General features: G+C 59.7%; 1 protein-coding gene across 3 annotated transcripts in view; it reads left to right on the top strand.

Annotated features, from left to right (window-relative positions):
- The first annotated feature begins 3,029 nt into the window (after nt 1–3,029).
- The window catches only part of PLXNA1 (plexin A1), a 126,377-nt gene continuing 101,786 nt past the window's right edge, over nt 3,030–27,620 (top strand). The window contains exons 1-3 of one of the 3 annotated variants that reach the window (XM_063347675.1): nt 3,030–3,183; nt 17,754–19,100; nt 25,397–25,579. In XM_063347675.1, the coding sequence (XP_063203745.1) occupies nt 17,898–19,100; nt 25,397–25,579 (1,386 nt within the window). In that variant the 5' untranslated portion in view covers nt 3,030–3,183; nt 17,754–17,897. Of the gene's footprint in view, nt 3,197–8,318; nt 8,394–17,753; nt 19,101–25,396; nt 25,580–27,620 lie in introns of those variants that run through there. The other 2 variants (XM_063347676.1, XM_063347677.1) reach the window with 2 other exon arrangements.

Here is a 27,620-nt window from a genome sequence, read left to right as displayed (position 1 = left end):
GGACAGATCGTCTCTCAGTGTAATTTTGGTCGAAGTTGTGGGTAAGACGTGCCGACTCAGCTGTTAGCGTAACGAGAAGGAGCCGGGCGAACCCCTCACCGCTGGGGCTTTGGGTCCAGCTGCCACCAGAGCCATCTTCTGCCTCCAGCCCTTCCTCCCAGCACCCTGCCGAGCGCGGAGCTTCGGAGTGCCTTTGAGGTGCCACTCAAGCCGGTTGTCCTCGGGGCACGGCCAGGCTGTCAGCCCGCGGGATCTGTCGGGAGAGAGAGAGGGGTAAGGATGCGCAAGGAGGCTGGGGAATGAACAGAGCAATTAAAGCCCCATGGGAGGCCGGATAAAAGGCCAGGCTTCCCGAGATAACGAGGGTCTCTCTGCAGGGGTGATGTGCCCAGACCTGGGGGGAAGTCATGTGAGTGACAAGCGTGTCCCAGTGCCCGCCGGGCACCGTGCTGGATGGGCCGTCGGACCAGCAATGAGGGCTGTGTGAGACAGGGGCTGCTTCCCACCTGGTACAAACCCGGGATGCTCCCTGCCAGCTCCCTCCCTGACCCTGCTCTGGGCTCCTGGCCATCCATGGGGGATGCTTGGGTTTTCTTACTGTCTTTTTTTTGTTCCCCCGTCACAGGGCTGGACCTCAGTGGCTCAGGAGGGGGCAGGCGGTGATCCCGCAGCCAGGGATGCCCACTCTTTTCTCAGCTCTGCCACCTTGGCTTCCCTCGTCGCCGGATGGATGTTGACAATCCATTTTTCAGCAAAAACAAATTGCTGCCGTTTCCTTCACACCGGCGCTGAGCAGGGGGACACGGGGACGGCAGCGGCGGCCCTGCGGCTCGGTGCTGCTGCATCGCTCGGCCCTGCCCCGGGGAGGAAGGATTCATCCCTCTCCTCTCGCATCCGCAGCAGGAGATGGCAGCCATGGGACCAAGGTGCCCGTGCACCCGTCCTGGGAGAGAGTGGATTTAAAAGCAGCCGTGAGAGATTGTCTGAATATCTCTTCCTTCTTCTTTATACGTTTAAGAGGTTTCGCTGTCTCAGTAACTCCCCTGAGAGAGCCAAGCAGCCGCCTCTTTGGATGTGAATACCTGACAAGTTTTTAATGTGAAAGGAATTCACTAAATTTAGTCTCTTGGAGGAAGGGAAAAAAAAAAAAAAAAAAGAAAAAAAGAAGTGTTTCTTTCAATTTGGGGGAAGCGATCCAAACCCCAGCCACTTCCCTGTCGGCAGAGCTCCCTGATTTCTTCTCTTCTCCTCTGTCTGGAAAGCTTTTAAGTCTGGGCCCCATGTGTGTCTGCACAAACAAGAGGTGGGAGAACGGCAGGCACCGACGCAGGGTCCCCGGGGAACGCGCTCATTCCCGGCTCCTCCGAGCCTCCAGGAGCGGGATGCTGGTGAGGGCAGAGTGTGGGGACAAATGAGGAGGAAACCCTGTTTGTGCTGGAAGGGACCTGTTGTCCGAGTCGTAGGGACGGTCACCTTTGCTCTCCAGTGGGCTTTGAGCAAAGTATGAGCAAGACCAAGGTGCTGAGGAAGGAAAGAGCACCTCTGCTGGTGTACTTGGCCAAATCACCTATTTTCCCCTCCATTCTCCTTCCTACCCTTGCTGGAGCCTCCAAGGGCCCCTTTCCGTCTCCATTCTGATGCTTGAGGTTGACCAGGAGCCCCTGGCTCTCTTTCCATGTCCTCTCCCAAAGGACCCGCAGTGGCCTCTGTGCTGCTCTTGCTGAAGGAGCCTCCCTGGTCCCCGCGGCTTCAGGAGTCGGTTCCTCCCATCAGCGAGGTCAAGAGCTGTGGAGGTGCTTGTACCTTGGCCCATGCAGAGGCACAGATGCCTGCCAGGATGCCGGCGGAGGAGATCTGCGCACGCCCAAGGTGAGCACACGCCTTCCATCGCGGATCGGGGCAACTCCCAAACTCTAATGGCACATCCCCGTCTAAAGGGCAAAGGGTGTCCCAGCGCTGAGATTTGGTGGGGATAAAGATCTGGCTGGTCGCACCCACGAAAACCTGGGTGAACAAGGCACCCTGCACTGATTGCCCAGGGAGAGGTGACCCTATGGACCCCGTGCTGCAGCACATGGTGGGGTCTGGGTAAACCATAACCCTCTGCAGCTCCATCTCCTGGTGGGCAGGTCTGGATAGAGCCGCTCCCCACCATTTCCATCCCAAAGGTCGCTCATGAAATCGGTGGAGGTCCCGATTATAAACACTGTATTTATTCCTGTTGGTCTTTACAAAGGTCTCTTCCCGGCTGAGAGACGATGGAGGGTTTCTGTAGGGCCTACACAAACACGCAGGACCCCTCGTACGAGGCGTGCTGTGCTGGGGCGGGCAGGGGACCACTGATGCTGGGGAAAGGGAAGACAATGGCCCAGGGAAAGAGCGCAAGGGTGGGAGAGTGAAGGTGACAAACGTCGCTGGCACTGGGCGAGCTTAAAAAAGACAAACCATCACCTCAGCCCCTCAACTGATCTTTTTTTTTTTATGGGTTTTAATATTTTTTTTTTTCCCCCTTTGTAATTTCATTTTTAGGCGGAGTGGATGGGGCACCAGTGGAAAGATGTTGTGTGGACGCCCCTAGGGAAAGCGGTGCTGCCGTGTGGGGGGGCCGAGGAGGACCCTCCAGCGCTGCTCCTCCCTCAGGTGTGTTCCCGGCCCCACGGCTGCCCCACACCCCGCCCGCGTTGCCTGTGCGTGTGGGGCGTGTGAGGTCCCCACCCTCACCGTGGCCGCTTTAAAACCCCCTCCCGGGCGGCATCGCCCTTTTAAGGGCGGGCGGGGCGGCTCCGCCCACCTCTCCCTCCCCTCGGGCGCCCCCTGGAGGCGGCGCGAGCCTCCGCCTCCCCCTTTCCCCCCCCCCCTTCCCCCCTCCGCCCCGTTCCTCCCTCGCGCCGCCGGTGGGGCCGTGCGCGTGCGCGCGGCGGCGGGGGCGCGCGGCGGGCGGCGTTCCGTCGGGGCCCCGCGCCGCCGTCCCATTCATGCGGGGCAGCGGCGGCGGCGGCGCGAGCGAGGCGGGCGCGGAGCCCCGGGCGGCGGCGGCGGCGGGGGGAGGCGGGCGCGGAGCAGGCGGCGGCGGCGGAGAAGAAGAAGAAGGAGGAGGAGGAGGAGGAGGCGGGGGCCCGGCGGGCGGCTCGGTGTGGAATGCAATTATGGCTGGCACGGCGGAGGCGAGCGGCGACCGGAGCCGTGAGTAACCCCGGTTCGCAACTTTCGTCCGCGGGCGCGGCTTTATGCGCCCGGTTGCGTTGATTTGTTAACAAAAAAAAAAAAAAATAATACACGGATTTGTCTTTATCGCCCCCCAAAAATGCGGCGGCGGCGGAGCGGGGCTGGCCCGGGCAGGGCAGCGGCGGCCCGTCGGGGGGCGCGGAGGGGCCGCGGCGGGTTGGGCTGGGCTGGGCCGGGCCGGCGCCGCCGCGCTGCTGCCGCCCGGGGCCAGCCCGCAATGCGCCCCGCGGCTCCGGGAGCGCGGCCGCGGGAACCGCCTCCCGCAGGGGGGACGCGAACCTTTTTCTTTAACCACCCCACGCCCCGCGTGGGTTTCGCAGCGGGGTGCTGGGGACCGGGCAGGTGCGGGCTGGACCGGGCGGGGGCCGCCCTCCTGCTCGGGGCGGTCGGTCCCGCCGGGGGGGTGCCGGGGCCGGGGGTGACTCCTTGCCCGGTGCAGCGGCGGGGCTGGCCGCCTCCCTCCCGCATGCAGCTCGCCCCGGCTCTCGGCGGGGTTGGCTTCCCCGGTGCCGCACCGCGGGGAGCCCACCGCACCGCTGCCCGCCCGGGTCCGGCAGCGCTGGAGACGTGAGTGCGGGGAGCTGCTGCCGGTCCCCGCGTCCTGCCTGCTTCGGATCCCCGCATCCTCCCTGCCATCCCCGCATCCCGCTGCCCCGCATCCCCGCTCGTACCCTCGCTGCCATCCCCGCTGCTTCACGTCCCCGCATCCCGCCGGGGCGCGGTGCGCCGCATCCGAGCTGGGCTCGCCCCGAACCCCGCGGAGCCGCCGTTTTCCCCCCGCGCATCCCTCTCCCCGGCAGCCGGCGGAGGGATGGGGATGCCGGGGGGATGCCGGCAGACCGGCTCGGCTTTGCCCATCGAGGCAGGGCGCCCTGCGGGGTGGCTGCCGTCGCCCTCCTTATTATCGTGACTATTGTGATCGCGTCGTAGTTTCGCAGCGCGGCGCCCGGGCACCTCTCCGACCGCGCCGCGGGAGGCTGAGATACCTGTGTGCGGGGCTGCCCGCCGCTGCGCCCCGGCCGCCGCCGGTATTAACGTGGAAGGCGGCAAATAAAGGGGGGGGGGGGGGGCTGCACGTTCGTGGCCCCTTATCCCCCCTCTGCTTTACCCATTTCTGCCCTGCAAACACGCCCGGCAGCTCCGGCGTGCGGGCGGGGAGGGATTTGCAAAATCTCTGTGGCACGCTGAAATAAATCCCGAAATCCCTCCCTTCTCCCTTGTCCTCCTTGCGGGGAAATTCTTCCTTCTGCCCCTGGCCCAGCGCCGGGGTGGGGGGAGCCAGGGGAGAGGGGAGGGGGGGGACTGGTGTGTAAACAGGGCTTAACATGAAGGTCACTGGTTAAAGAGGAGATGGATGGGAGAGAAAAGACAGGCATTAACCTCACTTGTTAGCTCCCCCCTTCCTCCTGCTTTGGGGAGGACAAAACAAAAGCCGAACCTGCTAACGGGGAGGGGGATGAATATTCATGATGCTTCTCGTACGCTCTGGGACACGGAGGGGAGAAAAGTTGGGCAGATGAGCTGCCTTTCCGAAGCTGCTTTTCCTCCGGCTTGCGAGAAAATCCCTTTTTGCTGAGCGAGGGCTGCGTCGGGGGGAATTACCAGCCTTTTGCTGGATATTTTTTTTTTTTTTTCTTTTGTGTGTGGCTGCAAGGAAAAAAGAGGAAAAAAAAAAAAAGAGGAGCTGGGGCTATTGACTACATCAAAGGTTATCCATTTGAAAACACCATTTTCCTCTGAACAGCGGCTAATTGCTTCCTGAACAATCTCAGGGTCTTTTGTATATACTCAGTGGGTAAAATGAGTGACTCGATGTCTCTCTCTCTCAAGACACTGGTGACCGAACGGGGTGGAAAGGTGGAGAAGCCAAGGAAAACCAGCAGGGCAGAAGCCTCTGGGAGGATGCACGGATAATTTCTTACGCGCCTGCAAGGGGAGGGGGGAAAGGTTTTTGCTTCTGCCCGCTCGCCCTGGTGCGGTTTGCTGCTGCCGGTGGATGCCGGTGCTGGCGGCGGCGTGGGGCCGTAAGGAAGGCTGGTAAGGAAGTTTTGGATTCGAAATAGCCCGTTGTGCCTGCGATCCGCTTGCTCCCGGTGGCTTCAGCTGCCCGTGTGCCGCTCCTCCGAGAGCGGTGAGCTTGGATGCGCTGCTTCCCGAGGGGATGCCAGGAGGCTGGGCTTTCTGTCGTTCGGGATGCTCCGAGCCCCTCCCTGGGGTAGCGCCGGTTGTGTCCGGGGCCCGATCCTCTGCAATAGCAGAGGATCGGGCCCCGGACACAACCGGCGCTACCCCCATCTGGGGCAAATCGTTGTAGAAGCTCCGCGAGTCTCTTTGCTTTACGTGCTTAGTTAAGCGATTGCTTGTGCGTCAAAATATTCAGGCTCTTGGAGAAGTAAATCCCTGGCGAGAGGAGAGGCAGATTCCTGTCGGTGCTTGCGCTGGGGGAAGAAATTCCTCGGTACCCTGAAGACTAAAGTTTCGGTGGCACCAGCAAGAGTTTTCCCCCCTTCTTGGCTTATTTTTTTTTTTTATTATTTCTTTTTTTTTTTTTTTTTTTTTTTTTTTTTTTTTGGCGATAGACGCGTCAGATTTGGAGCAGAGCGGAGGCATCCGCCTTCGCGCACGCTTGGGCTGTGCACGGAGCCGGGGAGAAGAGCCCTCGCCGCCTTCTCCGTCACACAAAGCCCCTTTTCCCGTGCGGAGACGGAGGCCCCTGTGAGCCATAAACAAAAATCCCAACTCCGGCGGAGACGGGGCCAAGGACCACGCTGCCGGCGGAGGCTACGAGCGAGCCGCTGTTTCGCCGGAGCTTTGCGCAGCCGAAATGGAAGAGGGTCATAAAAGCGGCGCTGCTGCGTGCCGGCGGAACTGCCTCCCCTCCTCCATCCCGGCAGCGGCTGGCCCCGGCCCTGTTCCCTGCGTGTAAACGTTCATGCCGGGCGATTTAACGTCGGTGGGTTCGCTGTGTTTGACATCCGAGGGGCAAAGGGAAGGATTCGTCCCCAGGATCGGATTTAACGAAGGAAAGTTGTACGCGTTTATTCCCGAGGCTGAGCGCGGGTCGGGGCCTTTGTTGCTGCCTGCCTTGCTGCCGGCTGCAGCACTAACCACCGGCGGGAGCCGGACTTGGCCCCGAGCTGGGAATTTCCGAGCAGGAGAGCCCGGAGCTGCTGTGCTGGCGCCGCCGGCTCCCTGCAAACCAGGGGGGGAGCCTTGCCTGCAGCGTTGGGCTTCTGCTCGGTCCCGCAGGACTTTCTTGTGGTCCCCTCTCCACATTGGGAGTTTCGGTGCCGTGGTCGCTTGCGTCCACAGTGAGTCATGGTTTTTGGCACCCTGGCACGGGAAAAGGAGGGTGGGCCTTGGGAGAGGCAGGGCTGTGGGGGTGCTGCCACCCTTCTGTGGCAATGGAAAGGTGGGCATGGATCACCCCGACGCCCATGTGCCATCCTCGCTGCCTGCAAGCTCGGGTTTTGCATTGACCTCCCTGGTGGGATGTGTGCGTGGAGACCTTGGGTTGCCGCTCTCTGTGATCCTTTGATGTCTCCTCCAAATCATGTCATTAGATACTTGTGTGCTATATGGAAGAAACCAGTGGGCAGAGGGCTCCTGACCAGTGTTTGACTGGTGAATGGCTCGACAATGTACCATGTGTGTAGAGGAAGGCCCAAGGGCTGGGAATCACGAGTGATGGGGAGCTTAGCTCAGCGTGGCCCCCCCATCCCTTACCTCTCCTGGGTTTGGGCTAGAGCCCCTTTTCCCAGCAAGTGCTGGGCACTGTGGCTCCATGTGAAATGGGGAGGAGTGAGTCTTTGCCACCGTCCAGCGCTTGGGTGGCTGGTTTGGCTTCAGGCTGGAGGCGGTCACCTTCTTTGTCTGTAGCCCATGACACGTTCTGGGCAGAGCCGTGGGGAACATCCTACTGCAGATGGGTGATATGTGATGAGAACGTGTGCGCTCTGCCACTGTTTCTGACCTGCAGCCTCAGCTACGCCCCTCCTAGCCCTGGCCATGCATGCAGCGTGGAAGCTGTGTAGATACCCCAGCATGGTCCTCCAGCTGTGCCTAGAAGCCAGGTTTGAGCAAATATCTTGCGCATTATGGAGGAGAAAAGCTCAAGCCAACAAATAAATCTTGATTTCTGTGCCAGGCATGGTCAGACATGGCTCGTCTCCCCTGCACTTGGCATGTTGTGTAGCCAAAACGCACATCTTCCCACCAGCTTGTCGGAGAGCGGCCGGACACGGGGTGGTGTCCTCACTTGCCTTGCTTCCCTGAGCATCCCATGCCTGCCTCCAGCCCTTGTTTCTGGTGGAAGCCACCACTTAAAAACCTGAATTAAAAACACTTAAAAGTTTATTTTCCCTTTAGCCAAGGCTTGGCAAACCTCCTCCTTGTTGCCGACATGCTGAGATGTTTCAGTCTGGAGAAAAACTCCGCGTCCAGACTGTCGGGCTCGTGTTCCACAAATACTTCTGCTCCTTTCTTTTCTGAAGTCTCCTTGTGTGGTGTAAGGCCGGCTATTTTGGCTGATCCTTCTGTCCTTTCAGTGTGGGGTGCCTTGGTGGGATGGGGGCTGAGCCCCGTGGGCTGCTGTGTACTGGTCTGTGCCCGGGGACCGAGACCCTTGTGAGCCACCTGAACCTCAGAGGAGATTTGTTACCGCTGGGGTTGATCCGGGGCCTGGGGCGAGCTGTGGTGCGATATCCTCTTTGCTCCTTGAGCTGAGCTTGTGAGGGATTTTGCTGGAGAAAGTGCCCGGGGTGAGAGCACGGCGGGGACGCTGGGGACAGGCTGCGGGGCTCTGGGGGACCCACTGTGCAGGGTCCGTCCCCTCCCCATCCCTCCTCCCCCTCCCCGGCAGCCTGAGATCAGCCCTGGGGCTTGGCGCCCACCTCCCCGTCTCGAGCATCCCGCAATCTGTTGGCCAACTTGGCACGGAGACCCGGGAGCGGTAGTAATCCAATTTGGGCAGTTTAGCTGCACTTTGCTATCCGTGCTGCCGGCCGGAGCTTGGGAACTTTAATCCGGCTAATGACCCCGGCTTGAGGGGTTGAGTAACCGACGACCATTTGCTTGATTTGGTTTTCCTTTCTGTCGGCGGTGGAGGACGGAGGCGGAGGCTGTTTCCGAGTCCTGCCCGTGCTATTGGGGAGGGTCTCCAGGTGTAGGTAAGTGTAAGGAGCGGAGGGGGACTGCAATCCCCGCTTTCCCTTCCCGAGATCCCTCCATCCCCCTTCCCGTTTTCCGCCTGCTCCCCCTCTTTCTCTGAGGAAGATAAGCCCTTCTGCCGGAGCTGTTTTGCAACACACTATTATTTTCAGAAAGGCGAAGCCAAGAAAAATAAAGCCTCTCTCTTCCTTCGGTTGCCTACTGTTTAATGTACAAAATACAGGGGTGGTAATTGCATTAGAACGTATATAATTATACTGGAGGGAGAAGGGGGGGAAAAAAAAAATTAAAAAAAAAAAAATAATCTCGCTAATTGCACGGGTGTTTTGAACTGATAAATGTTGAGCGATTCGTGTTTTCTCGGGATTCCGGTGGAGCAGAGCTGTGGGTCCGGCACGTGAGGGGTTAGGAGCAGGGCTGGTTTCCCACCATTACCAGGAAGCCGGCTGGGATGCTCGCCATCCCGGGATGCTCCGAGCCCATCCTTGGGGTAGTGCCGGTTGTGTCCGGGGCCCGATCCTCTGCTATCGCAGAGGATCGGGCCCCGGACACAACCGGCGCTACCCCCATCCAGATAAATCACTGCGAGTCCCTTTGCTTTAAGTGCTTACTGTGTGTCCAAATATTCAGGCTCTTGGAGAAGCAAATCCCTGGCGAGGGGAGAGGCGGATTCCCTGTCGGCGCTTGCGTTGGGGGGGGGGGGAAGAAATTTCCCGTGTGATGCAGCCCCACATCCCGTGGCTTTTCTTGGCCCCCCCACCCCAATTTAACGTCGTGTGGGTGCGAGTGGGCGCTGCTTGGTGGCCGACCCCCTCGGGCAGGGCGGGAGGAAGGGATGACACAAGTGACAACACTGTGGAAACGGCATTTCCTTCTGCGAATGCCGACCCCCCCCCCGCCCCCGGCCAAGTCAGAGCCGCCGATAACATCGCAGGTAATTGTAATGGCAATAAGTTGTTTTGCTTTGTGCGGGCGGCCGTGCTCTGACTTCGCTCTTCCTGCGCAGACTGTTAGTTTCACACAGGGGAAGAGGAAAAACCAAAAGTATTTTAGGAGGAGTTTAAAAATAAATGCTCGAGCTTGGCCGGTGGGCAGGATGTTTCGCAGAATCGTGTTCCCCGCTGGTCCCAGTCCAGCTCTGTGGCCCTCGGAAGTCTTTGCTGGGCGGTGTTAAGCCTCGTCTTGTTGTTTTGGCCAGCCTGAGGACTCGCTGTGGGTCTCTGGGCGACCGAGGGGGCCAGGAGCAGGCCCTGGGTTTTGGCTTTTGCTCTGGGTGGGTCGGGCTCCCTGTACCTGAGCTGGGCAAGCTCAAGCTTCCAGCTGCTGAGGCCTCTTGTAAAACATGTCAAATCCGTTCCGCAGCGTCGCGCTCCTTCCACCCCCATCTCCTCCTGCGTGGTTTTTATTCCTAGAAGTGCTGGCGTGCCGGCAGGGTCCCTGCCTGCCGCCTGCCTGCCGCTGCTTATCTTGGGGTCCGGCTCCTGGATGGCTGCATCCTTCCCGGAGTCACGGGGGGCTCTCCCCTCTCCGGCGGGACCAGAATCGGCCCGATGAGCCCTTCTGAAGTCAAGAACCTGTTTTTCAGGCTGATGTCATCGGTAAGAAATGGGGGAGGAGGAAGGCAGGAAGGCAGCGACGCTTCCGAAGGAGAGCAGCCGCCGAGCCCCTGACGCCGCCGGCAGCCCGGGCTTCCACCGACACCCATTATTATTCCTTATTATTGGCACGGTGGCGGTGCCCGCGGGGCTGCCGGCACGTGTGGGAGAGGTCCCGCTCTGCAGGACCTGGTGCCTGCGTGGGTGAGAGGCAGCAGGAGGGATGCCCGGATGCCAGGGGCATGCGTCAGCCCGCACCGGGATTCCCGATAGGATGTTTTTAGGCTCACCGAGTGTGCCATGCATGGCTCCCTGGCCCTCTGTGGGGTGACGGCGCTCGCTGGAGCCGCCATCCAGCCACCTTCATTAGCACAAAATGGATTTTTGGCAGTGGTGCTTGGACAGCCCTCCCAGCGCAGGCAGGCAGCCGCATCCTCTCGGTTTTGCGGCGAATAAGTAGATCCATGACGCTAACGTCTGTTGGGGTCTTGGCCCCTCGTGCACAGCGTCAGGGCGCCTGCGCCCAGCGTGGGTTGGAGTTGCAACCGGGATCCGCGGGGAGAGGAGCAGCACCGCTCTGCTCGCTGTCCCAGCCCGTGTCTCTTGGGCAGTGCTGCGCCCGTGCTCTGAAATTCGCTCTGCCGGGATCGGCTGGGTGAGACCCCCTTGCCAAGGGGGAGGTGTGCCGGAGCGGGGGGCCGTGCCGGTGCCCGTTAGTTTCTGGGAGCAGTTTCCCGTGTGGTGGTGGTGCCATCCCGTAGCCGAGCGAGGCTCCGTTAGCCCTCGGGCTGAGTCACTGCTCCTGGATCTGCTCCACCTTGGGCAAATAAAGCGTGGAGCCGTGCTGAGCCAGGGACCTCGCCGGGGAAGCGGAGCCGGGAGCTGAGCCCATTCCAGCAGCGGGGCTCAGGGCAGCACGGCTGGGACGGGGAAGAGGGAAGGACGGGAGATCTAGGGGTAAGGAAAGGCAGGCACGGCTTGGAGTTTAGCTGGTGAAACCTCGTTCGGAGAAGTTTCATGGTCTGTTTTAATCAGACCGAACTCCGGTGGCGGTTGTGCTCAGCTCGCCACGTGACGGTGCGGGTGCTGGTGTCAGCACGGCGCCGGGCGGAAGCACGGGAGTTTCAGCTCAGCCAGGATTAAGCCAGCTCCGGAGCGACCTCCCTTTGCTGGGAGCAGAATGGGGTCCAGCACCCAGGAGTCCTCCTGTGCCAGTGCGTCGTTGCAAAGCGGGAGCTGCTGGAATTCGCTCTGATGTTTGGGGGAAGCGCAGGTCAGGAGGTGCGGAGGTGTGTGTGCGTGTCCAAGAGGGGAAGGTCCTCCCTGCAGAGCCGGGCTGGAAGAGGTGCATTGATCTGGGGAGGGTTGGCTCGTTGGGTTGTGTTTGTGGCTGCCCTGGCCCACTGAAGGACGTGGAGCAGCGAGTTTGGGAATGTTGAGCAATGTGTTAGGGCACAGGGAGTGAGATCAGATAAGGGAAGGATGGCAATGGCCAGAGGACCTCATGTTGGACTTCTGTGCTGGCTGTTGGGAGACTGGGCTTGTGAGTCACCTTCTGCCTCTCTGCAGGTGCAGCTGGACCAAGGTGACTTCTGCCAGCAGGGCTGGTTTTTGGGACGTCTGCATTGGCCAGGGGACTGATGGGGTGTGAGAACCACTGTCTGGAATGCATGGGCCAAAGTCAAGGTGGAAGGTGGCCCTCAGGGGGATTTGGACTTCTTTGCTCTGAAGCTGGGGGCAAAATGTTGTTAAGTGTTCCTGATCGAGGGTGAAAAATTCATGCCAGTCTGGAGTGTGAAGCCGTGAGCTGGCCTGGATGTTGATAGTAGGAATCCACAGCCCTGTAGCTGGGGTCCTGGTGCCTTGGGTCACTTTCTGCAGCATGACGAGAGCTGCCAGAGGGGTTCGGGGTAAGGTGTTTTGCTCCGTGTGTGCTGATGGACACATCTCCTGAAGCAGGAGCGGGAGGCAGCAGGCTGTGTCCTGTGTAGATGGTCAGCCATGGGCTGTGCGTTGGTCTCCATCCAGCCATCGGTTTGTCCAGGTCTTTATATTTCTCCCTTGGCTGCAGGAGCTCAAGTGAAAGATGGGGTGCACTGTCTTCCTGGGAAGTACGCATCCAGCTCGTGGGCTGCATATAGAAAGTCCTTATATGGTCCCTATAGGGACTTCAATACCCAGATGAGTTGTGAGAATAATTAATGCAAAGGACAGCCATCGGCTTGCACTTCTAGCATCGCTGGATGGAGTTGGAGAACATGTGTAAGGTCCTGGTCCATGCCTGGTTTCCATAGCAGGCACAAGCAGTCCTGGCAGGACCCACTGAGACTGTCCTTGCGTGCCTCTGCCTTGGGACATTATCGTTGGGGGAAGCTTGTGTTTCCATCTCAGAAGTGCTCGTGAGCCTGTTTGGGAACCGCTCTCTGCAGGGCTCCAGAGCTGTTCTCCTTGGCTTGGCGTGAATTCTTGCGGAGGACTGGGGAAGGGGAATTGCGCGCTTGAGAAGTGCTATTTAATTTCCTTGCTACTTGTTCTTTTATGCCCCTTTTTGCTGAGGGTCAAGCTGCTTCTTGAAGCCCTTGGGCAGTAGATGGCTGCTTCTGCTTGTCATGTTTCTCAGGCTGGGAGAGGTTGAATTTCTTGCCCAGAAGATGCTTGCAGGGCAGGAGTGGAAGCTGCCGTGTCCACGTGCGCCGCGGTGATAGAGCAGGACGGGGTCCTCGGTCCCTGCCCCAGGGGGGGATGGCAGGAGCCTGGGAGGAAACTGAAGATATTCCTGGTGCTGGTGATAGTAGCTTCAGCTCTTGCCGCTGATTTCATCAGGGTGCGGTTCGAGCCAGGGATAAGATTTGTAATGATTTAACTCGCTGGCTAGGGAGAGCCCCCAGCCGAATAGTTTTTAATGAGTGTGTGCGGCGAAGGAAGGAGTTAAAGTTTAGCCCTGTTGCAGAGGATTGCATATGTAGCGCAGCTCTAACTCGGTACCACCACCAGCCATTCCTCATTGTTGCGAGGCTTTTCCCAGGCAGACGAACCTAAAAATACACCAGCTGTATGGTGAGGCGGACTCTCCTGTGGCCTGCGGGCTTTTCTCTCCCCCGGATAATCTCCCCTCTCTCCCTTTTGCTAATTACTGGCAGCCTAGCAGCTCGCGTGTTTGAAAATGGAGCCGGTTCCTTTTCAGGCAGTTTCCTATTGCTGAGAGCAGAAAGTGACTCGGAGAGATTGCAGGTAAAGACCCGGTAAATGCCATTTCCCCTTTCCAGGGTTGGTTATATGGGGGTTTTCAATCCCCTTGCTTCACTCTTCCAGCCTCCCTTGCAAAGTGCAAGGCTGTAAAGCTCTTGGGGCGGTTTGCAGCCTCGTCCCACTGCTCCAGAGCAGCTTCTCTCCAAGACAAACGATGCTTTCCTGAGCCCTGGGGGTGCAGAGATCCCCCACCCCAGAATATCCCTGGGGGGCTTCTCCTGGGGCGTGCGTGGTGGCGGGGAGCACCAGCGGTGGTGTGAGCCCTCTGGGGTCTTGGTGGTGCAGGGGTGGGGACGGCCAGTGGGTCTGTGAGTGCCATCTGTGCACCGCTGTGCCCGTCGGCATGTTTTAAACCCCAGCTTTGGCTGTTTCTGCGGGAGCTGCCGCTTCGTAGCCGAGTTGTCCGTGCTGACTCGGCATCCGTCAGTGCTCCGGACTGGCTGCCCGGACGAGCGGAGAGCTGGTCCTTAGTGCTCAGTCCAGTCTTTTAAGGTTAGTTTTTCCATCCCAGTACTCCTGCTTTGTGCTATCAAGAGTGATGATTATTTTCCCAAAGCGTGATCTCCCATCCCAAACCCAGGTTTCTGGCCATGCTGCGGGACAGGGAAGCCCAGCAGCCTCGCGGGATCGATGCTGCAGCCACTTGTCACCTCTTCAGCAGCGAGCAAGCGGGATGCAGGCATTTGCGGGGCAAGCCGATGGCTTTTTGATGAAAGGCTCTTTTGAAGCCGGGGTGCACAAGCGTTGGCCGTGGCAAGGCGGGCAGCCCCGTTCAGGTCATGCAGCAGCTGTGACCGTCTCAGCGTGGCCATTTTCGAGGTGAAACCGTGAGCAAATGTCCTTTCTGGCGCAGGATGAAAGGGGCTGGGGCGGATTTGGTGCTTGCGCGATTGCTTCACCGGCTTTGTTTCTGACGGCAGGCTTCCTGCTATATGTTTATGTGTGTGTGTGTATAGATATATACATATGTGCATGGAAAACAAAGACAAGCCTGTGGTGCTGTCTCTCTGGTGGTGTGGCCCCGCTGTGGGGTGATCCAGCCCTGCGTGGGGGATGGTGCTCTGCGATGCATCGCTTGCTGCCCGGGCAGCGTAACAGGGTGTGTTTTTGGTCCTACTCTCCCAGTTGGCACATATGCATCCAGGCTGGGGGTGTATTATGTTATTGCAGCCCGTTTCAGGGCTGGGCTCGGCTCCAGGGTGTCTGCTCGGGGGTTTTCCGTGCCTGGGGACCGCGGTGCGGGTCTCGCTTGCCGGCAGCACTCCCTGGTGGTCCTGGTGGTGCCCCCCAGGGCGAGGTGCTGCTTGGGCGCAGCCCTGGGGGGTTTGGGTGCTGCGTGGTTTAAAGCGTGTGCCGGCGGAGGAGCTGCCCTGCCGTTATCCGTGCCGTGACCTCCCCGTGGGGGATGGAGGCAGTGAGACAGGAGGGAAATGCCCTTTGGCCCCTGCGCCGCTGCTCCCGCTGGCGGGGAGCTGGGGCCATGCGGGCGGCTGTGCTCCAGTTCGGGGCTGCAGTTGGATCCCGCTTTAATTCAATCCAAGTCTCAGGTACCCGGATCATTTAATCCTGAAGAAAGCAGACAAATTTACCATTCCTCCTCTCTTTTTTTTTTTTTTTTTTTGTTTTTTAATAATCGCTGTTGATGGTTATAGGCAGGACTGGATAACGACCCTGCTGGTATCAAGCGCTGGGATGAGATGTTGCTGCTAGTGTATGTTTAGGAGCAGAAATCTCGGCGGAGCTCTGCAGGGTGTCGTGTCGCTGCTGGCCCCAGTTCTGCCTCGCTTTGCTCTTGTTCTAGCTCCCGAGTAGTAGTTCCCTACATTAATTTGGGAATCTCCTGTTGGGCTTTCTAGCCCTGCTTTGTAGCAGCAGCCCGACCTCCAGCTCTCCCGCTCCCTGAAATAGAAGCGATGAATCATAGAAAAGCACTCAGAAAGTGGCTTCCCTGTCCCCGTCACCTGTCCCAGCAGGACGATGCTCCGGCTGGCATCCATCCGTACGCTACTCCGAGCTTCTGCTTTCACCTCCACTGCCTTCCCTGCTCCTTCTCCTCTCTGCGGCATGTCACTGGGGCCGGAATTTCGTGTCGCTGGTGATCTCCTTGCGAGGGAGCCGATTGTATTGTTCTGGGAGGGCCTCGGCCCCATAGTTCACAGTAGCTTGGTGAGAGCCGGGCTGGTTTCTTGGGGTGGGAAACCTCCCTCCGGCGATCCGGCAGGAAACCACAGTGCCTGCCGCTGCTGGGATGGTGGTTTCTGAGACGATGGATTTGTGCCAACGACACGGCTTGGTCCCACGCCTCGGTGTGGTCTGGGGCTCGTAAGCTCCGATCTGGGGTGCTCATGTTACCTATGAGCTCGTGAAAATGAGGAGGCTGGGCTGCATGGCTGTCCCCCGGGAGCGCGCTCGCCCCGGGAGTGCTGGCCGTGTGCTCTTCGCTAGGAGGCTCCCAGTGTTGCAAAAGGTGGTGGGAATGGGAGATGAGGACCATGCAGGGGATTTCTGAGGCTGATGGCTCCATGCTTTGGTTGTCTCCACACCCATGGAGCTTTGTGGCACCTGGCTTTGATCTCAGTGTTGCTCGTATTCCATTTCCCAAACCTCCCTTGAGGTTATTGCCATGGGGGGTGATGTGTTGAAGGGGTGGAAGGGACCAGGATCGTGAACGTATGGGCAGGGGAGAGCTGGTGGAGCCAGCAGACCTGCAGAGAGGGTTTGGAAGTGCTGTGGAGGCTTTGCCCTAAGCGCCGGCTGGCACAGCTGGCAAGGATGCAGGATGACTGGAGCTGCACTGGGAAAGGAGAGGAAGGTTTCATGTTCATCGGGAGTGGGAAAAGGGTGGGGGAAAGCCTCTCCCCTCCCTCTGACCTCCTCCTGGCTTGGGGCAGCAGAAATGAAGGATGCTATATGGGATGTCAGGGTACTGTATGGCCCAGCCGCTGGCCTGGTGACGATGGCACCCCCAACGTCTGTGTGGGGGCTGGCTGGTGGGTTCCAGAGCCCTGCTGAGCGCAGGCTGCCGAGCTCTGGGGCTGCCATTTTGCCCTGCCGTTGGCCGCCCTCCAACACCACCCTGCCCTGTCCGGGATGCCAGCAGAGCCACGCCGTCACCGCAGGCCATGTTTCCTACCTGTGCCACTCCCTGGTGGGGATCCTCCCGCCGGGTTGTCCCGGGCTGAGTCAGAGATGGGCGATAAGGAGAGGGAGGGAGGGAGGCTCTCCTCCTCCGCTCGCTTTCAGAGCTGCTTATCTGCCGTGGCTGGGGTGGGGAACTGAGGGCTGAACTCCTGTCCCCACCGTGGACCTTGGCAGGGATGGTCCCACCCTGGGTGGATGGGTTGTGACGGTGTCGGTGGGACGGGCTGTGTGCTGGCAGGGGGGTTGCACATCCCTGTGTTATCCCAGGGGGACTTGTGCTGCTGGAGGGATGGAGAAGGATGCAACTGAGGGGCTGCTGAGCAGGCACGAAGGGTAAAGCTCTCTGTGTTGGCTGCCTGCGGCCATCTCCCCGCTGCCGGGGACGCAGAGGTCACACTGGTGTGGGTTTTTGGCTGGCTCCCTGCTGCTTTGCTGCTCTGTATTGGCGAGCCCCAGCCGTGGCACAGCAGCGTGCAGAGCTCTCCATCCTCCCTGTGTGTGCCCCCTCGTCCCTCCGGAGCCTCTCAAGCCAACTGCCTGATGGCTGGCCCTGCGCTTCTTAATGCATATAAATGCCAGAAGGACGTGCTTCTCCTTGCCGTGCCCGCTTGCTCCCCCCGACTCCTCCTGCCCACGGCCCTCCTGGGCTTTGTCAGGCAGGCAGGTGGCAGGGATGGCCGGCAGCATGCCAGGGTCTCGGCTCTCCCAGCTCCTTTAGAAGGTCCTCCTCTCTCTAGGGGCTCGGGCTGTGTTTTTTGCACACTGTGTTTTTGCATCCACTCCCAGTGCCGTGGTGGAGCGGGGCAGGGGCAGCAGGCCAGGGGGCTCCTCTCATGGCTTGTTAGCAGCCATCCCCGGCTAACGCTTTGGTGCTGCCGGTGGTGTTAAAAGCAGGTTGAGGCCAGCCAAAGCGTTGGTATGCAGTAGATGTACCGGAGCGTGTTGCAAGGCTGCTGGCTGCCAGGGATGTGCTGGTTGGGTCCAGCCAGCGGCTGCAGGCACGCTCAGGTGGCTGCTGCTCTTCCTGAGGGGCCCTGGGTGGGCGCGAGGGCTGGGTGATGCCCCTTGGAGGGGGCTGCTGGATGGTGGTTCAGGCTGGGATGGGGAGACAAAGCACATGGCAGTTCCTTGTTTGGGATGTGCTGTGTGCGACCAGGTGGGGCTGTTTGTCCTTAGCATGTCGCAGGCTCACTTGGTCCCCGCACTGGGGACGTGTCTTCCTCTGGGGCAGGAGGTGGGTGGTGTGGGGCGTTTTGTTAGGCTGCCTGCTAGAAGAGCGTGAAGCAGCCGAGTCTCTGCTGGGTGGGGTGGAACAGGCTTGACACCCTGCAGGAAAGGCTCCTAACCCTGCTCTTCTTGTCTTTTTCCCTCTAGGGCTGACCAGACTGGCCGTGCCCACGATGCCCTGAATGCCGAGCGCAGCAGAAGCAGAGGAGACTGTGTCCCATTAGCTCCTCCTCCCTCCCTTTTCCCTTTAGTTTGGGTTTGTTTCTATTTATTTTGTGGCTGGGTTTGGGCATGGCCTTGGCTGGATGTGAGGCTGCTGCAATGTGGCTCCTTTGGCTCAAGCACCATTTGTCCATCAACATTTGGACCTTGCTGCTCTTGGGGAGCACCTGGCTACCGCTGGCGGAAGGCAGCCCCAAGTCTCCCTTTAGGACTTTCCCGGTTACAGACTGGAGCTTGACACACTTGGTGGTCCACAACAAAACCGGGGAGGTCTACGTGGGGGCTGTCAATCGGATCTACAAGCTCTCCAATAACCTCACGCTCCTGCGGACTCATGTGACGGGGCCCGTGGAGGACAATGAGAAGTGTTACCCTCCGCCCAGTGTTCAGTCCTGCCCGCATGGGCTGGTCACCACCAACAATGTGAACAAACTGCTGCTGGTGGACTACTCGGGGAACCGGCTGATTGCCTGTGGCAGTGCCTCCCAGGGTATTTGCCAGTTCCTGCGGCTGGACGACCTCTTCAAGTTGGGTGAGCCCCACCACCGCAAGGAGCACTACCTCTCCAGCGTCAACGAGTCAGGCACCATGTCTGGGGTCATCATCGAGGTGCTGAATGGGCAGAACAAGCTCTTCATTGGGACGCCCATTGATGGGAAGTCGGAGTACTTCCCCACGCTCTCCAGCCGCAAGCTGATGGCCAACGAGGAGAATGCGGAGATGTTTGGCTTTGTCTACCAGGACGAGTTTGTTTCCTCCCAGCTCAAGATCCCCTCGGATACACTCTCCAAGTTCCCCACCTTCGACATCTACTACATCTACAGCTTCAGCAGCGAGCAGTTTGTTTACTACCTGACCCTGCAGCTGGACACCCAGCTCACCTCGCCTGACTCCACTGGGGAGCAGTTTTTCACCTCCAAGATTGTCCGCCTCTGTGTGGATGACCCCAAGTTCTACTCCTACGTGGAGTTCCCCATCGGATGTGTGCAGGACGGCATTGAATACCGCCTGATCCAGGACGCCTACCTGACCAAGCCTGGCAAGGCTTTGGCCAAGTACCTGGGCATCTCGGAGAGGGAGGATATCCTCTTCACCATCTTCTCCCAGGGCCAGAAAAACAGGGTTAAGCCTCCCAAGGAGTCTGTGCTCTGCCTCTTCACGTTGAAGAAGATCAAGGATAAGATCAAGGAGCGTATCCAGTCGTGCTACAGAGGGGAAGGGAAACTCTCGCTGCCCTGGCTCTTGAATAAGGAGCTGGGCTGCATCAACTCGGTAAGTTCCTGCTTGTCTCTACCCAAGCCAGGCTGTTTCTGGCTCCTGGTGGTGCCCTCTCTGGCCAGACTCTTGCTGGTGACCTGACCTGAGCCATGTTTTCCCGGTAGGGGGACTGGCGCTGCTAGGGCTGGGCGCTTGGCTTGCTCGGTACCATTCCTTGTGGAGATCATTGCTTCATTGTGAGGTTGCCATCTGGGTTTGGGTTTCATCAGTGCCCGCAGAGAGCCCCAAGCAAGGGCCCCTGTGTCCATGCAGGGGCCTGCTTCTGGTGCCTGTGCCCAGTGGATTTGGGGATTGTCGGTGAGTTGTCCTGAGAGGGCAGAATGCTCAGTCTTCAGGGCATCTGCTGCAGCTTCGCTGGGGAGTCCCTTGCAGATGGCACGCGTGAATTTGTGAGTGTTGTGTCACCTGGGGCTTGGTGGTGGCCAAGGAGGTGTTGGGGCAGTAGGATGTGGGGGACAGGGAGCGTAGAGCTGATGGAGGGAGGAGGGGACGTTGGCCGTCCCAGTAGAAGTTGGTCAGATGCTCAACGTGAAGGGACCGTGTCTTCTCCATGGGGTGCTGGAGAGGAAGACGGAGGGCACAAGGCACCGTCAGCGAGGTGGGTTTTGAGCGTGGCCAGTATAAACTGTCGTCTTGAGGTGCAGGAGGCGAGTGCTGGCATCCCAGAGCTGAGTGAGTAGCTCCCTTCTGTCCCCAGAGATGTGTCCTCCTGCCCTGTGCTCACGTGGGCACCTCTGGCCCCTGCTCATGGCTCAGCTGCTCTGTGGGGGGCCTATGAGTGGCGGGGAGCAGAGGACCTCCCCGCTTGGCTCTCTGGGTTTGTTTTTCAGCTAAACTATTATTATTGCTGGATTTTTTTCCCAGGCAACATTATAAACCACGAGTGGCCACAGGGCGGCTGTGGCTCTGGGTGACAGGGAGGTCTTACACTGGGCATCACCAAGCTGGGCTGGGTAGTCCCCAGGCAGGGTCAGATACGTGGCAGAGACGGGGTTTGGGGTGCCGGTGTGTGTGTTTGAGAGGGTCTGGTGGAGGTCCCGACAGCCCTGCTATTGCCCACCGCCCTTCAGCCCCCCTGCTGGTCCTCAGCACCCATCACCAAGCCCCCCAGCCTTGCCTGAGCAGGGTTTTGGGTGCCTGGTGGTGCAGGCAGGTGAGAGGGGTCCCTGCGGAGCAGCCCTGCCTACCCTCCCACCATCCTCCCCGCAGCTCCGGAGGAGACAGCTAACAGCTGCCTGACAAAGTAAAGGGTTTGCTGTCAAGAGCGCTGGGCTCGCAAATCAGATTTTGGCTTTGAACTAATTCAATTTTGCTGGAAAATGATGAAATCGTTACACTGCTGCCTGTTGGGTCGCGCAGCTGCTGGCTCCGGCGGCGGCGATGCTCGCTGCCTTCTCCTGCGCTCCTGGCTTGCCTCCCCCAGCGCCCCACAGCAGCACCGTGCCCCCTGGGTTTGGGGAGGGGGCTCTAACCCCTTGGCGGGGGGGTTCATGCTAGGAAGGTCCTGGGATCGCTACCTGGTGGCTGTCCTGCATGAGTAGGTGGATCTCAAGGTGTCCTTTGGGTCCTGCAGAGACGGCTCTGGCGGGGTGGAAGGACGCGTGCCACGATGGGGTGTCTCCTGCTTTCCAGTGGGTTGGGTTGGGGGGTGCTGCTCTCCCCCAGGGGAGCCAGGTGGTGTTTTCTGTCCTTGTCCTTCTCCAGCTGCTGAGAAGAGCCTGGAAAGGCACGACTGGATTGCGAGTCAAGCCCTCGGCCCCTCGCTGTGCTGGGCGCAAGCCAAACCAGACCCCGCGGAGCATGTAACCTCTTTCTGGCAGGAATCTCCGCGCCCCTAATAAAATGCAGCCACCTCTGGGGTGGGTCGTGGCGGTGACGGATGTCTCAGTGGTGAGGGCTGGCCAGAAAATGAAGGGCATGTTGTTTTGTTGTTTTTTTTTATTATTATTATTTTTAAGGAGGCAGAATGTAATTGCTCAAGTCAGTAGTTGCTTGGGATCTGCACCCCATCCGTATGGAAAATATCCCAGGAGGTCTCTCGCTCCACTCCTTTGTGATAGCAAGGGGCTGAGGCTGGTCCATGCTGGAGGAAGCTTTGCCGGTTCCGGGTCCCAGACCTTGAGCAGCGCAGGGACAAGGGATCCAATTCTCTGGAGCTGGTGTCGGAGCCAGGAGGAGAGGCCGCCAGGCTTGGCAGCCAGCTCCCGAGATGTTAGCGGTTCCTCCCCGGTGCTGGTGAGCAGAGCAAATTCCAGTCCCCTGATTTCTCTCTCCCCTTCTGGGATCCAGTGGTCCGGCAGTGGGAAGGGGAGTGGAGCTGGCTCAGGAACGAGACCCTTCAAGCTGGTACCTTCAGACCTGAGCATGGACTTGCACAAGCAGCAAAGGCACCTTGAGGAACCATCTGGTCCATTCCCCTCTGCCATCCCCGCTGCCCAAATTGCTCCTGAGCCCGTCCAGAGGTTTTGCTGCTCGTTGTGTTTCACTGAAGAGATGCTCGGTGTTGTGTAGCCCGGCTCTTTGCTTCCCCGGCACAGCGCAGGGACTGGAGGTCTGTGTGCCCACAGCCAGATGTTCTCAGCACATCTGCCCAGTGCTCCTGTCCCCAAAGCGGGGGGACGAGGGTCTGATGTAGCATGACTGGGAAAGGGTGGTGGGTTGGAGCTGGAGTGGAGATGTTACAGGAGGGAGCGATTCGGGCTTCCCCGAGTCCCTGATCCCGGGGCTGGCAATGCAGGCAAAGCCAGTGCCCGGAGCCGGCAGGACCTGGGCAGCAGCTTTCCCTGGGCTCCCCCAGGGAGAAAATGAGGTTTGAGTCCTTGGTGGGGCTTGCTGCCCAGCTGGCTGGCACAGAGCAATGGCTGGTGACAAACTGGCCCAAACTGGGCCAGGAGAAGCCAAATCCTTCCCTGGGGCAGTCAGAGAAATGCATGTGTTAATGAACTGTACCACACTGGGATTATTCCTGGGCAGCGATTAACGTGCAAAAAGGCTGGCATCCCGGCCTGGCACTTGGTACCTGCCTCCTGCAACCTCCTCCCTGCCTCTTCGCGTCCCCCACATCCTCCATCGCAGCCCCTGGGGTGCACAAGGGGACGGGGTGTGCCTGTAATGGTGTTAACTGGCGAATTACAGGCTAATTAATAATGCTGAGTGGTGCGAGCCTTGCTTCTGCTGTCTGCTCCCTCATTGCTTTCGTAAGTGGGCTTGAAGGGAGGCAATGAGACAAGGCATGTCAAGGAGACGCCTGCTCCCGCTCGCTCGGTGCTGTGGGTCCGCTTTCCCCCCGCCTCTGGCAGGCCGCTTCTCCTGGGAAATCTGAGCTTCCTGACCCTCTTTTGGGGAGGCGGGTTAGCGGTGGGAGGGAGGAGAAGGCTGCAATGTCATGCAGGTGGGGGCCAGGGGCAGCGCAGAGGGGTGCCAAAGGGAAAGAACTGAAAGAAAAACAGGAGAGGGGGGGGAAAAAAAAAAGGGACAAAAAATACCTCCAAACCCCCAAAACAAACTACACCCTCCCCCTTGCAATGTGCTGAGGCCATGGTCCGTGCAAATGGGAGAGCGGGCAGAGCTCGATGCCTCCTGCAGATCCCAGCATCCGCACGCTGAAACGCTGCAAGGTCACTGGCCCTCGTGTGCCACGGTGCATGTCGGTCCCTGCCGGCACCGGCCAGGGGACAGCTGTCCTTCTGTCCCTCCATCCCTCCGCCTCGCCTCTCCCTGCAGCCCGCATCCGCCAGGGATGCCGCTTGGTGCCATAACCCCCGTACCACCGCCCTTGGCCCGACCTCGCCGTGCTGCCTGTCTGCGCCCCTCCTAACGAGGCAGTTTGCTGTTAATGAGCTAATTGTTGGCGTAATTATTTATCGAGGTGGTGTCGGCATCACGGCAGCGGGCGCTCCTCCTGGTCCCGGAGCGCAGCTGTATTTGTCGTTTCCCAGAGAGTTTGTTGAGACAAAGCAGAGAGGAGTAAACACCGTAAACATCTCTCCTCTTGCATATTCAGCAGCCGAGGGGTTGGGGAAGCTGCAGATTGAGAGCCGAGAGAGCAGAAACTGCACCCAGGGGCTGCCAGGGCTTAAATACCTTCACGGCATTGCCCTTAACCCCTCTGCTATTGCTGGCGGCCGGGTGGAAGGTGCTGGGATGCTTTACCAAGGCAGAGGGGCTGGCCGGGACAGGGTGTTTTTTCCCCAGCAAAGTGGCTGAAGGATCCCGGGTATCCGGATGGGCACTGGGTATCGGTTGGAGCATCACTGCCGTCTCGCTCCGTGGTCAGGAAGATAATTTTCTCAGATCTGCTGTTTGAAAACGCCCAGCCTGGTGATGCAGAGGAGGATGCTGAGTGCGTGTGCTGGCTGATGGATAGGAGAGGGCGCTTGCAAAGCTGGGATTCGGGGGACGGGTGGAGAGGTCCTAATTCTTCTTCCCCGCTTTCCCTGTGGTTGCAGAGGCGCGTGGTGCCTCATGTTCCTGTCTTGGGGATCCCCGCATCTCTCAGGCCTGGCTGTAGGAGTTTCCCCAGTTTAGGGAAGGACGAGCAAAGGTCAGGCGGGGAAGGGAGTCGATCTTTGACTGTAGATTAACTCAGGCGCCCCGCAAAAACTGAGGACGCAGCCCAGCATCCCCAGACCGATGGGGGAGGCCAAACGTGACCGACTGGCGTAATTCCCAGTTCTCCCCCGCTGGAAGGCTGGCACGGCGCTGAGTCCCGGCTGCAGCCGGGAGCAGGACCGCTGGCCGTGGGGCCGGTGTGGTGGCACTGCGAGGAGGGCGAGCCGCCTCGCCGTGGCTGCAGGAGGCTGAAGCCGTTGTGGCTGCAGATGCATTGTGCCGGGGCGCGGAAAAGCGCTGAGTTTTCCCTCCTCCCCGCAGGTGACTGTGGGTTGCTGGTGGGAGCCGCTGCGGGCTGACCCTCGCTTCCCAGGCAGCAGAGTGGGAATCGTGGAGCCCTTGTGTACGTGGAGCGCGGGAGCTCGGTGTTTTCCCATATGCTCCGTGCACATGCTGCACGGATTTAAAACCCCTTGGGGACTGGCATGCATTTGGAGGCCGCCGCTTGCCAAAAAACCTCTCTCCCCTTTAAATTCAAAGTTACATAAGGAGCCTCGTGGAGTGGAAGAATCCCGTGGCCGGAGCTGGCTGTGTCCCTGTGGCTGTGCCTGCCCTGCCGCCCTAACCTCCTGCACCCAGGCTTGCTGCCACCCCGGGGATTTGTTTGGAGTGCCTCGCTGCTTGGGACGGGCTGGGGGCTGCTGGAGGTGGATTTTGCTGGTGCTGTGCATGGCCATCAGGCCAATGGGACCTCCATGAGGCCCGGGTGCCCCCCAGGCTGGGTACCCACGGGCAGGGTGTGTTGTTCTGCCCAGCAGGTCAGGGCGGTGTGGCGAGGATGCTCGGTGGAGGGGGCGAGTGCTGCGGAGCTTGTCCTGGTCCCGCTCCCCCACCTGCATCCTGGCTCTCACAGGGGACATCCCTCTGGCTTTTCCTTGCCCACGGGTGCAGGCAAGAGCTTGCAAAAGCTTCTCCCAGGCCCGTGGGCGAGCGCTGAACCGAGGAGGCAGCTGGTTGAGCCAGGCGCCTTGTCTGGGGCAATGCAACACGAAAAAAATGCGGGGATTTCCCAAAGACGTTCCTGCGGGAGGAGGAGCAGGGCTGGCAGGTGGGTAGCGTGTTTGCTGGAGGCTCTGCTATGTGAAGTGAGGCTCTTTCAGGAGCCCTGACCTGTTTGTCTTGGCACGGCCTTGGCTGGGAAGTGTTCTGTCTCTGGGGGAAGGCTGGGGCGCAGGATTCAGCCCCTCCTGCCTTACTGCCAAACCGTTTTCTTTTTGAAGCTAGCGCCGGGGTGAGGAGGAGAGAGGGGGGGGTTTTTGCGCCGAGGAGCTCGTGCCGGCATCCCACGTGCCTGAGATGGCAGCGGCGGGGATGGAGGGGGAGCAGGGATGCTGCGCTGGCTCCCGCTGGGTTTGTGAGTGCCGCTGTGTAAGATGCAGAGGACTGAGTGCCTTGGTCCTCATCTGCAGAGCTCGCTCAGATGCAGAGAGGGGCTGCATGCCTTGGATGTGTCCCAACTGCCTTACATCAGCGCGTAGGGAATTTTAGGGAAGCATCAGCTCATCCCTTCCCTCGGCTGGTGAGGTGGGATGGCTGGGACAGGAGGGGCAAGGGATGGTGCTGCCAAAGCTGCTGTAGCTGATGGGGTGGAGGTGGGAGATGGCCGATGGCCATCTGGGAGGTCCAGCGTGTTGAGACATTGTCAAAAAGCTCATCTCTCCTCTGTTTGCCTCCAACAGCCGCTGCAGATCGACGACAATTTCTGTGGCCAGGATTTTAACCAGCCGCTGGGCGGGACCGTCACCATCGAGGGGACCCCGCTCTTCGTGGATAAGGAGGATGGGATGACCTCGGTGGCTGCCTACGACTACAGAGGACAAACGGTCGTCTTTGCGGGCACGCGGAGCGGGAAGATCAAAAAGGTAGGAAAGCTCTCAGTGATGCTGATGGGGAGGGATGACCGCTCGCCTCGCCAGCCCTTTGGCTGTGCCTCTCGTAGCATGACTTGATGTACTGGGGGTAAGGTGCAAAGGGCCAGTGAGGGGCAATTTCCCCTTGCTCCTCTCTGCCCATCAAATTTACAAAACCTCTGTCTTTTGGAAGGGTTATAGCCTAGGGAAGTTGAGTCCTGTCCACTGGTGGATCAGAGCCTGTCCCGTTGTGCCTCAGGGCAGGTGGGTTTGCCCTGTAGCTGCCATAGGGTGGGCTCTGTCTGTCCGTGTCCGTATGGCTTTGCCATTGACCTGGACAGGGTGGGTGGAGGTGGGTGCTGGTGGCTCCAGCCCGGCGTGGGGGAGGCTTCTCTTCCTGTACCCCGCCATCGCACAAAAGGCTGCTTGTTGGTGGCAATTAGCAAATAGCTCCGTGCATGCCTTTCTCTCCCTGCATCTCCACAGGGCACGGATTTCCTGTTATCATAACATCGTGCCTATAATTACAGCTGTACATGCCCTGTATAAACACAGCTTGCATTAACTGCATCCTTAGCTAGGGAAGGTCCTGGTATGGTCCTTGTCAGGGGCAGGAGGACCAGGGCTTGGCCAGGGGGTCCGGCCTGTTGCTCTGTGACTTGTGAGGTGCTCCAGCGCCCCGTCCTGGGTACAGCACCCTGCATTTTTCCTGCTTCTCTTGATCTGTGCTGGGCAGGGTGCTTTGGAGGATGCATGGTGGCTTCCCTGGCAGGAATCAGGAGCAGGGTGCTGTTGTGGGCAGTAGTCTCCATATATTCCGCTAGCCCTGCCCGTGTTCCCCTTGGACCCCTGACCTGCCTGCAGCCCTGCCTGTTAGCAGCATGTTTAGGGGCAGGGGGGACACGGGCAGCATGTGTGGAGGTGGGGGCAGGATGCTGGTGGTCCTTTCCAGCCCCACATCCTCTGCTTGCCTTTCTGTGGTCCTCAGTGGGGGTGGGCATGGCGGCGCCAGGGCTGAGTGGGGCTGCGGGGAGCTGACGGAGGCAGCTCGTCCTCCCTTCCGGATCGATGAGGGATCCAGAGGGACCGGTGTCACGTTGCTGGCGGTTTCTCCTGCCGCTGGGCTCCAGATGGGAGGTTTTAAATGCGGATGGGAAGAAAGGAGCGTGTGGGAGGAGGGTTCACAAAGCCATGGGGACAGTGTTACACCTCTAGTTCCTTATTTATCTAGAGAGGCTGGCAGTTTGTTTTTACATGGCAGATTTGTTTTTTCCTCTTCTTCCTTCTTTTCAGTTTTTCTCTGGTCCTTGCACCTTCAGAGCCATTTGCAAGTGGCGATCTAAGGGGGGTTGCCTGGCCAGGGTGCGGGCTGCATCCTACAAGCATTGTCCTCTTCGGCAAACCTCCTTGTGGTTTGAGCATCGTCCTCTTCGGCAGGGCTTTCCCCAGCTTTCTTTTTGCTGGTTTCTAAACTCGGTGCCCCAAAGTGCTGGTCTGGCTCTCTGGCCCTGCAGGGCACGAGGACACAGAGCAGGAGCTCCATGGGGGTTGACGGGGTGGGTCTCAATCCTGTCCCAGCGCCGGGACTCCTGGTGGGTTTCATAGGCTCGTCCTGCCTGGAGCACTGGGGTGGCAGAGCTCTCCGGTGACCATGGGGGAGCACTTTGCGGGCGCCGAGCCCTGCGATGCTGGGTCCCCGCCTCGTCCCCTGCTGTGACCTTGGGGTGGGCAGCCCAGCCTGTCTGCAGCAGCCCCTGCCTTGCTGGCCCGGCAAAGCGCTGCCTCAGCAGCTACCCGATCCTGCTGCCTGTCTGCCGGCAGGGCTGGAGGGAAGGGAGAGCCTCCCCCCTACCTGGGGATTGTGAGACGGGGGCTGCTGACCTGTCCCCGAGTGGTGCTGATGTGTGCCCATCCAGGGCAGGGGATGCCTGGGGTATACAGCAGAGCACGGCCAAGGCGTCTCCCCCAGGCAGAGGGTGCAGGAGGGGCGCATCCCCCGGCAGAGGTTGCAGTCCCTCTGCTTTCGAGCCATCCGTGTTTTCCCCCGTCCCCT

This window comes from Chroicocephalus ridibundus, chromosome 10, assembly GCF_963924245.1.
Source record: "Chroicocephalus ridibundus chromosome 10, bChrRid1.1, whole genome shotgun sequence".
In the NCBI taxonomy this organism is placed as follows: domain Eukaryota; kingdom Metazoa; phylum Chordata; class Aves; order Charadriiformes; family Laridae; genus Chroicocephalus; species Chroicocephalus ridibundus.
This window is presented reverse-complemented; position numbering and strand designations above follow the sequence as displayed.